The 12,069-nt window shown below is 37.6% G+C and overlaps 1 protein-coding gene across 1 annotated transcript in view; it reads right to left on the bottom strand.

Moving 5' to 3' along the window:
• The window catches only part of KCNU1 (potassium calcium-activated channel subfamily U member 1), a 171,975-nt gene that overhangs the window by 97,347 nt on the left and 62,559 nt on the right, over positions 1–12,069 (bottom strand). The window contains exons 10-12 of the mRNA XM_024764958.1: positions 11,290–11,460; positions 10,254–10,345; positions 7,671–7,781 (exon numbers count right to left, since the gene is read on the bottom strand). Coding sequence (XP_024620726.1) covers positions 7,671–7,781; positions 10,254–10,345; positions 11,290–11,460 — 374 coding nt within the window. The remainder of the gene's footprint in view (positions 1–7,670; positions 7,782–10,253; positions 10,346–11,289; positions 11,461–12,069) is intronic.

Raw genomic sequence — 12,069 nt, forward strand, 5'->3', positions numbered from 1 at the left:
GTAAAAAATGATACTATCTCTTAAAAATGAACATTCACATTCTTCACACCATTAAACCACCCTCCCCACACACACACATACACAGACACTCTTGCACAGGTCCACTAAGAGCCATACATAAGCCATGTTAATAATAAAATTATTTCCAATAGAAAAATCTAGAAACAATGCAAATCACACCAAGAGTGGATAAATAAACTAAGGTTTACTCTGCCAATGCAATATCATATAACAGTAAACAATTAACTACAGCAACACTCAGAAAAATGAGTGTATCTTAGAAATATAAAATGAGGAAAATCTAAGTACCACAAGATTCCATTGGTGTGAACTTCCTTCTGTAAAGTTAAACACAGCTAAACATTTTAAGACTGTACATAATTGCAATAAAACTGTAGGAGAGATAAAGAATGATGATGATGTACAAAACAACTGAGAGCAGTATGAAATGTGGGTAGGATCATATAGTTAGATACGGGTTCTGTCCTAAATTTTGTCTCGATGGTGAGTTCATGTACTGGTACTTAGAGCATTATTAAAAACAGCTACTTACAAAAACAAACAACCAAAATGTGCTTATGTATAAGTACAAAGGTTGTTGTAAGAATTACGATAAATCCAATTCTAATTTCCCAACACTAAAGAAGAAAACTAAATCTAGTTATGTCATCCCTCTGCTGAAAATCCTCCAAGAATTCAGGACTGACTCGGAGAAAAGGCAACTTCCTTAAAGCCAAATCCTTATAACAGACTATACAATACTTGTGTTATCTGGCCCACTATCAACGGCAATATTTGGAAATTGTCTGAATTTGTCAATCCTCGAGTAAAACTTCCCCTATTCCCTTAAAACATATGTGAACAAGTGAGAGCTTTGCATGTTTTCATATATTAAACATCACTAGAGCTGGGGCCTTTGTTTTCAGGCATAGTAAACTAGATAATTTCAGCCAACCTTCTACTAAGGATATATAAAAATGCTGGATGAAATATAAAAACATCTAATAAATCATGAAAGATATAACCAGACCGTGAAGAATTTCCAGGCCAAAATCTAGAAGAAATCAAGGTCTTGGAGGTTATGTCCAGTCCCCCCACCTCCCAAAGCATTTAGTAATTCAGAAGATACAGCTACCAAACTGAGCTAACATTCTGGTGATGTCATAGGGTAAGGGGTCCAAAAACTTCCAGCTCCCCTGACACACAAAATGAAGACTTTAGTAACTTCTCCAAATTTTAACCTGGCATAACAGAGGTATGCAGGCATAGAAGAAGTGTAAAATTGAATAAATTAGTTTGCAGATGTACTTTCATTCTGAGTTTGTCACCTGGGTAGTACAGAGAACATCGAGCGTTGAATTTGGATTTACGTGGTCCTAAGGCACGGTGCCCCATTGTACTTGGAAGAAGTAAATAAATATCCTCTCTGGGGGCTTCCCTGGTGGTGCAGTGGTTGAGAATCTGCCTGCCAATGCAGGGGACATGGGTTCGAGCCCTGGTCTGGGAAGATCCCACATGCCGCGGAGCAACTACCGTGAGCCACAATTACTGAGCCTGCGCATCTGGAGCCTGTGCTCCGCAACAAGAGAGGCCGCAATAGTGAGAAGCCTGCGCACCGCAATGAAGAGTGGCCCCCGCTTGCCACAACGGGGCAAGAGAAAGCCCTCACACAGAAACAAAGACCCAACACAGCCATAAATAAATAAATAAAAATTTTAAAAAAATCCTCTCTGGAAGAATGTAATATTTTTCTAGGCTACAAGTTATTTCTGTAAATATTTTTTAATAGAAGCATAAGCACATAATCTAAGACAAAAAAGCATACAAAGAAAAGAAGATACTATGTGTAACAACCAGTGGAAACAACGGACAAGAAAAACCAAGGACTTAAGACATTGAATTACTGGACACAAACTACAACATAATTATGTTTATTTTATTGAAATAAATAAAAGGTAACCTTGGAAACACAAGAAACTATGAAAACAGAGAATATTTGATAAAGAACCAAATATAAATTCTGGAACTGAAAAATACAATAACTCAAATTAAAAACTCAATGAATGAGTTTGTAAATAGATTAAACACAGGTAGAGAAGTAGGAATCTGGAAGGTAGTTCAGAATGAAGTATCCAGAATGTAACACAGAGATACAAAAAAGAGGAGAAATACAAAACAGAGGGTAAGAAATATATTTGGCACAGTAAAAAAAGGACTAACATAATTGAATTCCCAGAAAAGGAGGAGAAAGAACATAGTGACAAGGGCAATATATGAAGAAATAATTGAGAATCTTCCAGAAATGGTGGAAAACACCACGCCGGAGACTCAGGAAGACTCATGAATACTAAGCACAATAAATTATCAGAAATTCACAACTACTCACATCATAGTAAGTAACATACTTTCACATTAAGTACAACACATAATTTTTTTAAGAAGATAATTCATTAAAGAAGATAGTTTAACAGACTTCTTAATAGCGACAACAAAAGCCAGAAATCAACAGAATAATACTTTCATGGTTCTTAAGGATAAAATGTGGCAGCTTAGAACTCTATATCCATAAAATTATCTTTCAAGAACAGAAAGAAAATAAAGATGTCCTTACATTAAAAAAAAAAAAAAGAGCTTGTCACTGGCAGATCTGCACTTAATTTAGGATAAAAATGGGCAAAAAGAAGCATAATAGAAAATAATAGGAAGAAGAATATGTATATATTAAATCACCTTACTGTATACCAGAAACTAACGCGACGTTGTAAATCAACTACATTCTAATTTAAAAAATGGGCAAGATAACAGCCATTTCATAAGAGGGAACCCAAATGGCTTATACATATGAATATATGCTTGGCCTCATTACTAACCAGAAAAATGAGATTATAAACCACAATAAGATACACTGTCTTGCAAAACACTATCCCAAAGAACGGCTAAAACTAAAAAGACTGATGTTTCTAAGTGTTAGGTAGGATGCGAAGCAACATTTCCAAGCGGTAGTAAGGCTGTATATGGTGAAAGGAGCTCTCAGGGCTGCTGGTGGAAGTGCAGACCAGAAAAAAACATTTTGAATGACTGACAGTTCTGTTACAGGAAGATTTACTACCCTGCAATTTAATGCCTGGGGACCAGGACACATATATAAGAATTTTCAAAGCAACATTCTTCATAATAGACAAAATTGAGGAGAAATGTCAACCAACAGTAGAATGGATTAAGAAAAATTGTGGTGTATTCATATAATGGAATGCTCTACTACACAGCAGTGAAAATGAATAGGTACAGCTACATCCAGCTGCAACACGGATGAATCTTACAAACGCATTATTGAGGTAAATAAATTTATATTCCACTTATGTGAGTTTAAAAACAGGAAAAACTTAAATATTCTAAATAAACATAGGAGATAGGACAATTAATAAATGTAAGATATAAAGTCAAAATCATAATTATCTCTAGGGACGAAAGACTGGGTTATTATTGGGGAGGGTTTTCCTGGGGTGCTGGTAATAGAATATATCTTGATTTGGGTGGTAGTTACATGGGTGTTCACTTCACAGTAATTCATTTTAATGTGTATTGTAATTCTATGTAATTGTCTTTCTGAGTTATAATTTGGGATAAAGAGTTTTAAACATGCTGCTTAATTATTACCTTGCTATTTAAAAAATAAATGTAAGTTCTAAGATATTTTTTCTAAGCTCCAGTGACTCCTGTGCAACTCTTGGGAATTTTTCACTCAACTTTTATTCTTATGAGATTATTTAATGTTGAAAAAGTTAGAAAATATTTATTGCTATGCATGTGATATATCTATTGGAAAATATTTAATGATAGACATATAAAAAGGAGGCGATCATTAAGTACCAGAAAAAAATTTGAGGTGTACTGTTATCAAAGACCAACATTTATCAGCCATAATGATATAAACACTGTCGCTGTGATTACAAATTAGAAGATAACTATAATGGAACAACTGAAGAAGGGAAAGTGGTGCAGAGGGATGAATAATACACATCTGCAAAATATCAGGTGATGAATAAATACTGTGTACAACTGAGGAGTCAAAAGAGTGATAAAACACAGATTTAAACTTGGAAGAAATAGTTATCTCTGAGCAGTAGGACTGGAAAAATAGGAAGGGGTTAAATATTTGGTGATAAGTATTTTGCGATTTGTTGTGTAAGTTATGTTCCTATATTACTTTCTGGAATAGTACTATCTTCTGGATTCCTACACGGATCTGCCCCATCCCTCAACAACTGCTGAATTAGGTGACCCTTACATCAGCGGTCCCCAACCTTTTTGGCACCAGGGACCGGTTTCACGGAAGACAATTTTTCCATGGATGGGAGGTGGGGCGGTGGATGGTTCAGCGGTAATGTGAGCGATGGGGAGTGGCAGACGAAGCTTCGCGCACTCGCCTGCCGCTCACCTCCTGCTGTGCGGCCCGGTTCCTAACAGGCTGCGGACAGGTGGGTTGAGGACCCCTGCCTTACATGCTATGACAACGTGCCTGTGTGTACATGATTTTCATTTATCCTGATCAGCATTATGGCACCTTTCCAATCTGAGAACTGATATCTTTTTTTCAACTCTAGAAAGTTTTCATTTGATTGTGAAAACCTGCACATATACAAAGTGCATAGGATGTATGCATTCAATATAAAGAATAATAAATCAATATTTATGTACCCACTCAGGTACAATCACAATACAAATTACTCAAGGAAATAAGTATCTCATCATTATTCACTGTTGTATATTCTCTAAGCCTAGTTATCTGGTCTTCTGGATGTTTTGAGAGCTACATAATATCAACTTTTTTTTCTGTTAATTCAGCCATAGTTAGTTTTTGTTGGATGCTACTAGTTATCCTGAATTATAGAAACATAAATTAATATTTTACCTTTATGACATTTTATAATATAATATCTTGGATATTGTTTTGCTTTAAATAATAAGTAACCAAAGAAAGAAAAGTGTCAATTTCTATATCAGTTACCTAGGTTTGCACAAAATCTGGCACAATCTTTGTGGCTTAAAATAATGAGTTATTATTTCTTGAAATTCTTTGTTTTGACTGGGCTCAGCTGGGTGAGTCTTCTGCTCCATGCAGTTTTGTTGGAGACATGACTCTGTTTAGCTGAGAGCTCTAGTGGGCTAGAACCTCTGAGATGGCATCACTTACAGGTCTGTTGCCTCAGCTGGGCTTCTGGAGGAGCTGACAGCTGGATGGGCTTCCTCCCCCTGGAGGAGGAGGTGAACTTCTTACATAGTGGTCCAGGGTTTCAAGACACTGAACACAGAAGGTAATAGGCTCTTTATGGGTTGGTCCTTTAACTGGCTCAGTCATTTACACGTGTTTCATTGGTTAAAATGAGTCAAAAGGCCAGCCCAGATCAATAGAAGGGAAGCTAGAAGACTCCACTTTTGATAGGAGGAGGAGAATATGTGTAAACATTTGGGAGGGGTTTCTGGTAGCCATCTTTTAAAAAACAATATACCACAGTCTTCCCTCTGCTGAATTCTATTTCTCAAGTTAAGTCAAAGGCCAGCACAGGTTTACTGAGAGGAGCAGCATGAATGTACAGTAAGAAAAGGTAATGTGAACCTCTGCACCAAAGGAAAATCCACCACAATCACAGACTGTGATAACTGCTTTAAAGCAAATAAATGGAGTGATGAGATAGGAGGATTAGGAGACGTTAATTTAGATAAGTTGCCAGGGAAGGATGTGAGTGCTGGGAGATGAAAATAAATCAGTCACATAAAGCAGAAGAGCTTCTGAGCAGAAAGAACAGATCAATAAAGTAGCCTTTACAGAAGTTCAGGAGAGACAAGATAGGAACTTTGAACAGGGTTGTGAGAGTGGAGACAAAATGGTAGAACTAGGATTTATGTAGGAGATGCTATTGATGATGAACGTGTACACAGGGCTTGAGGGAGACAGTAAAGTCAAAGACAATGCCTAGTTTGCTGTTTTAAGGAGCCGCATTGATGAGGTCCCACTTGCTGAGGCAGGAAAAGCTGTTTCCTTTCCTTCTTGTTTTTTAATTTAAAAGTTTTTAATTTGCCTTGTGAGATGGAAAAGTTGGACATTAAATCATGAGTTTACTTTTTATTTTCTTTAGAATTGAGATTTTTGTTTTACATCTTTATTGGGGTATAATTGCTTTACAATGGTGTGTTAGTTTCTGCTTTATAACAAAGTGAATCAGTTATACATATACATATGTTCCCATATCTCTTCCCTCTTGAGTTTACTTTTGAAAATGTTGAGTCTGAGGGGCCTCTGAAACACGGGGGTGGAAATACCCAGTGAGCAATTAGTTGTGTGACTATGAAGCCACAGAGAATGTCTAGTGGGGGACATCAATTCTGGAGTCTTCAGAGTATAGATGTAATTGACAAAATTCTAGATAGACACTTCCAACATTTTGTACCATTTAAGAAATTTCATTCATTACCTTGACAAATACCTACAATAACCTACATTAGTCTATGAAAATACATCAGCCGATAAAAGAAGTTACTTTCCACACATTTAATGACTTCCTCTTTGTCTCAGCTGGGTTACAATTATTAGCCTCTTATCACTGGTTTTAGCACTTTGGGGTTTTTTTTTTGTTTTTTACTATTTTTTAAGTAAGGATTCAAGTAATACACAAATTACTGAAAAGACAGGCATGACAATGATCCTGAAGCAGAACTCTTGGCTGTCTGTCAACAGCACCATAAAGAAATTCAAAATGCTTACTGGTTATCTCCCACCTGAGAGCCCAAGGTAACGGTGGGTTGAAGGTGTCAGATGTAAAGAGAGTACAGTGTTCAACTATGAAATGCGTGAAGGCCGAGGTGATCTGATAGGCAATCCTGGATAAAATCAAAATGTCACTTCATATCTGGGTGACTTATTTAGTGAGTGATGTCTGGATAATGGATAGACCATTTGGAAAAAAATAAAGAAGTTAGTTCCCTACACATTACACAAAGTCAATCCCAGAGAGCTTAAATATAAAACATTTCAATATGAAAAACTAAAAATGCTAGAGAGATAGTTACTTAATTCTGGGACAGAGGGGTCTAAGCATGTCAGAAAAGCAGAAAGCCAAAAGGAAAGAGTTGATGGATTAGAGTCCATGTAAAGCGGATGCTTCTGTATTCGATTTACAACAAAAGCATGCATAAAAATTAAAAAGCAAAGGGAGAGGAAAAAATATTTACAACATATGACACAAAGCAGCTAATATAAAAATATAATGGGGCTTAAAAGTCAGCAAAGTAACAGAGGACCCTCCTCATAGAAAAGAGGATAAAAGAAATGAAGAGCCATTTCAAAAAACCCACAAACCATCAAAACACACAAAAATTGCTCAATCTCATTAGGAACCCAAATTGTAAAACAGAACAGTTAGAAACCATGCTGCCTACTTAAAACTCTTTTTGTATTAAATAGGCATTTCCCAGTGTTTCACTGGGAAAAACACCTGGCAAGATATATTTTCAGAGGTTAACTCTGGTCATGAACTGCTTTTTCCTTACTTATTGCTTACTATTATTTCCGAATTTTAAAAATTAATACCGCAAGGGCAATTTTCTTCCATTACAAATATTCACACGTATTTCAAGTATTCCCTGCCCACGGGTCACACAGATACACTTACTCTCCCAGGAAAACAATCTCAGTATTGATCTCCCCTGCCTTATGGCGGAGAAAATTCCTCAGGAAAGCCGTCACACTGTCCACAGTGATGTTTCCACAGACCACAATGAACCTAGAAAGTGAAAACATGGGAGGTGGTTCATCCCAGGAACAGAAGTATTTTCCTGCCTAGATTTCGAGATGGACAATTAGCTTAAACTTACTTTGAAATAAAAGTTGGTATTTGATACCTCATTGTAGTTTTGATTTGCATTTCTCTAATGATTAGTGATGCTGAGCATTTTTTCATGTGTTTGTTGGCAATCTGTATCGTCTTTGGAGAAATGTCTATTTAGGTCTTCTGCCCACTTTTGGATTGGATTGTTTGTGTTTTTGATATTGAGCTGCATGAGCTGCTTGTATATTTTGGAGGTTAATCCTTTGTCAGTTGCTTCGTTTGCAAATATTTTCTCCCATTCTGAGGGTTGTCTTTTCGTCTTGTTTATGGTTTCCTTTGCTGTGCAAATCTTTTCAGTTTCATTAGGTCCCATTTGTTTATTTTTGTTTTTATTTCCATTTCTCTAGGAGGTGGGTCAAAAGGGATCTTGCTGCGATTTATGTCATAGAGTGTTCTGCCTATGTTTTCCTCTAAGAGTTTTATACTGTCTGGCCTTACATTTAGGTCTTTAATCCATCTTGAGTTAACTTTTGTGTATGGTGTTAGGAAGTGTGTAAGTCAGAAAGAGAAAAACAAATACTGTATGCTAACACATATATATGGAATCTAAAAAAAAAAAAAGGGTCATGGAGAACCTAGGGCCAGGACAGGAATAAAGATGCTGATGTACAGAATGGATCTGAGGACATGGGGAGGGGGAAGGGTAAGCTGGGACGAAGTAAGAGAGTGGCATGGACATATATACACTGCCAAATGTAAAACAGCTAGCTAGTGGGAAGCAGCTGCATAGCACAGGGAGAGCTCAGTGCTTTGCAACGACCTAGAGGGGTGGGATAAGGAGGCTGGGACGCAGACGCAAGAGGGAGGGGATATAGGGATATATGTATGCATATAGCTGATTCACTTTGTTATACAGCGGAAACTAACACAACACTGTAAAGCAATTATACTCCCATAAAGATGTTAAAAAAAAAAAGTTCCACCTAGATTTTAAACTTAGAAACACCAAGGACTGCATCTCCAGTATACAAAAGGAGCATAAGATTTCTGTAGGGAATGATTCCACACATTTGAATTACACATAGCTTTTCAGGCATTTAAGGATAACTATCGTAACTGCTAGATTTTTCTCGGTTATTTATAATTTATAATGGAGTTGCACGTGTGTTAATTTCACTTGATTTGCCACTTGACTCCTGATTGGCTGGTGCCATCTTTTTTCAGTGAGGAACGACTGAGCTCGGAATGGCTCATTGATTTTCCCATAGTCAAATACTATGGCTGAGGCAGCACCAGAATCTAGGTTATTTTGGTTTATCTTCTGCATCTAAAATTATCTAGTACTCACAAAAAAAGTGAGTCCAATGGAGAGACATCTAGCACAGGTCCACAAATCTATGCATGTAACTTCTATGGTGAAAAATAGCCGTCAATTTCCTTAGGCTTCATATACATAAAGAAGCTATTTTCCTCCCATTAGTCATGTAAGAAAACTGAAAGCGTAATTTTAGCCTAAGTTAAACTTATATTTTCCAGACCTTATTGGCCTATTTAGCATGTGTGAGATGAACTGGGTTAGACTTTGGCTTATCTAGCTTATTTCATTGTTTTCAATATTTGTTTTTCATTCATTTCATTTTGTTACCTTCCTCTTCATACTCCTGGATCAATGTTGGTTTTTATCCAACTGTGTTAAGACATCACTCCAAAGGAGTTTATCTCCACTGCGCCTCTTTCCTCTACAGCAGGTAAGAGACTAAATAAAAAAGAATCGCTTTGAATTTGAGATTTCCAATTCCTTATCTTCTTCTTAGGTATGAAAAATCATAATGGCAATGGAGGTAACATACATCCACAGAGAAGCAGAGTAAAAACAACTCCAAATCCACTTCGCTCCTGGGAACAAACAGCTGTGGCATGGACTAAACAGGTGATCTGTGAAGGACTGGAGGACAGGCTGAAACCCCTCCTCACTCTAGCAAACCTCTTCCCATGGATGAGCTTTAGGGGAGTTTGGGCTAAGACAACTGAATTGAATTACTTTAAATTTGAACTGTGACTTTAAGTGGATCCATTATGTAAAGTTAGCCATGAGTCAACCACATGGTTAAAATGAGTAAGACAATCAGTAATGGAGGTAAGAGAACAGTCTGAGATAAGGAATGTACGAATATTGGCACCATCAGCACGTGACACTGAATGACAACATATCTGTCATTGGTTTATTTAATCCTCCCATGAGCATCAAGATGGTAGCGTGTATCAAGCAGCAAATATCTTCTTATGGTACTTATTCCAGCATGGCCCTCTTTAGTGAATGAGGACCTTGCCAACATATCCATCTAGGCCAGGCAATAGTGTTTCGAAAGGGAGAGTGACTTAGTAGAATACCTCAAACTGCAGAAATTATACTTGAAAGCTACTTACTTCTTTCCTTTGACCACTTCATAGGAACTGGTGTATTTCCTCTTGTTACCAAAAAGTTCCACCATTTCAGGGACGTAGTTGGCAAACAGAACCTAAAATGATCGGCAAATAAAACCTGAGGTCTCACTACTTCCAAGGATACTCCACAATTCCAAGATTACAAAGGAGAAAGCAGGTACGTAAAACTTTCTCTCTTCTAAGAAGGGCATGACTGGGAACTGTGCTGTTAAAGGGAGACCAATTTTCTTCCTTACTTCAGCCTTTGGATTTGGTTAAAATTTAATAAAATGCTTTTCATCCTTCAAAAAGATGAAAGCAAAGACAAGCAGTAAGGCAACCTCCCCACCCATTTATTCCTGTCATCACTTCTAACTGCCCTTCTGACTCTTTCACTTGATACTGTTTGGTGCTTGGGGAAAAAATAAAGCATATGGGACAGAGTAGGGTTAAAGGAAAATGACAGAAATGAGGGGATGTAAAAATGATGTGTTCAGGGGGATTTCAGAAAGGTAGAGTGGAGAACTCGGCGATGGTTATTAAGGAATTGCCATTAAAGTCACTAAAAGAAAAGGAGGCTTACTTTGTCCTTGACACACTCATGAACCAAGCACAGATGTTCACTTATCTGTAGTAAAACGCTGGTTTAGAGAGAGTTTACTCATTTGGGCTGGAAAGAACACAACTTCCTGCAGATCAAATCTCAAACCCCCTTCCTCTTTGGAAGAAAGACTATAATCCGATGGGCAAAAGATGAAGGAAGATGCGGTTGCTCAAATCAATGCGCAGGCTAATTAGGAACGTCTGCTGTCCTTTGTCTACCACCCGTATCCCTGGCAATCGAACAATTACGTCATGTGCTCCAGGGGATGCAGTTTGGAAAATATGGGATTCACACGTATCTCTTCATTTTCATTTGTCACCCGCTCTGAATAATCCAACATTCACTCTCAAACCTATATCACTTTGTTTCTCACCATTAACCAAACGTTTTTTGGTTTATGTAGCTATATTCAAAAGATATAAAAATATTCTTCACCAAACTCCCCAGGGTGAAGAACATGATGAAGGTCCGTCCTAGGGATGTCTTGGCTACCACATCTCCAAAGCCGACAGTCGACGTCGTTGCCGTGACCAGGTAAATGGAGTCAAAATATGAAATATTCTGTGAATTTCTACCTTTGAGCCAGGGATCACCAGAATTTTCCACCTGTCCAAAGAGAGAGGACTCAGGAAAGGTCTCTGAATTGAATCCAAGGAAAAGTTTATAAAGAATAAGCACAACTTTCGATTTGTTTCATTTAATTCAATCCAAATGAAAGAGTAAATGATTCCCAGGTCGCTGTGAAGGGTTTGCAAATTGTGGGTAGTAATTGTGAAGTCTTGTTTCCCTTCATGGTGATTACTGCTCAAATCTGAGGGGTGTGTAGCTTGAGCCCACAATGGAGATGCTCAATGCGGGGAATGGCTGACAACATCTCTTTTCCTGTGGGCACATCCTCCCATTCGGGAGCCACGGGATTCAGAGGCTGTCAGACTGAGCAATTATTATTCACCCTCATTTTCCACCACATCTGGATCATCATGAAGGAAAGCAGCTCTTAAATCTCAGCTCTTCATCTCAGTGAGCTTAAGTGCATGGACGCTGGAGTCTCAGGAAGAGCAAACAAGTGTTCCAGATGACGTTCCTCCCTCCCTGCAAAAATCTTTTCAGTGATAAAAAGGAAACTCTGAAATAAGCTACAAGGATATACTGTACAATATGGGAAATATAGCCTATATTTTATAGTAACTAGAAACAGAGTATAACCTTCAAAAA

Source organism: Neophocaena asiaeorientalis, unplaced genomic scaffold, assembly GCF_003031525.2.
Source record: "Neophocaena asiaeorientalis asiaeorientalis breed wild unplaced genomic scaffold, Neophocaena_asiaeorientalis_V1.1 scaffold14, whole genome shotgun sequence".
Taxonomy (NCBI): Eukaryota; Metazoa; Chordata; class Mammalia; order Artiodactyla; family Phocoenidae; genus Neophocaena; species Neophocaena asiaeorientalis.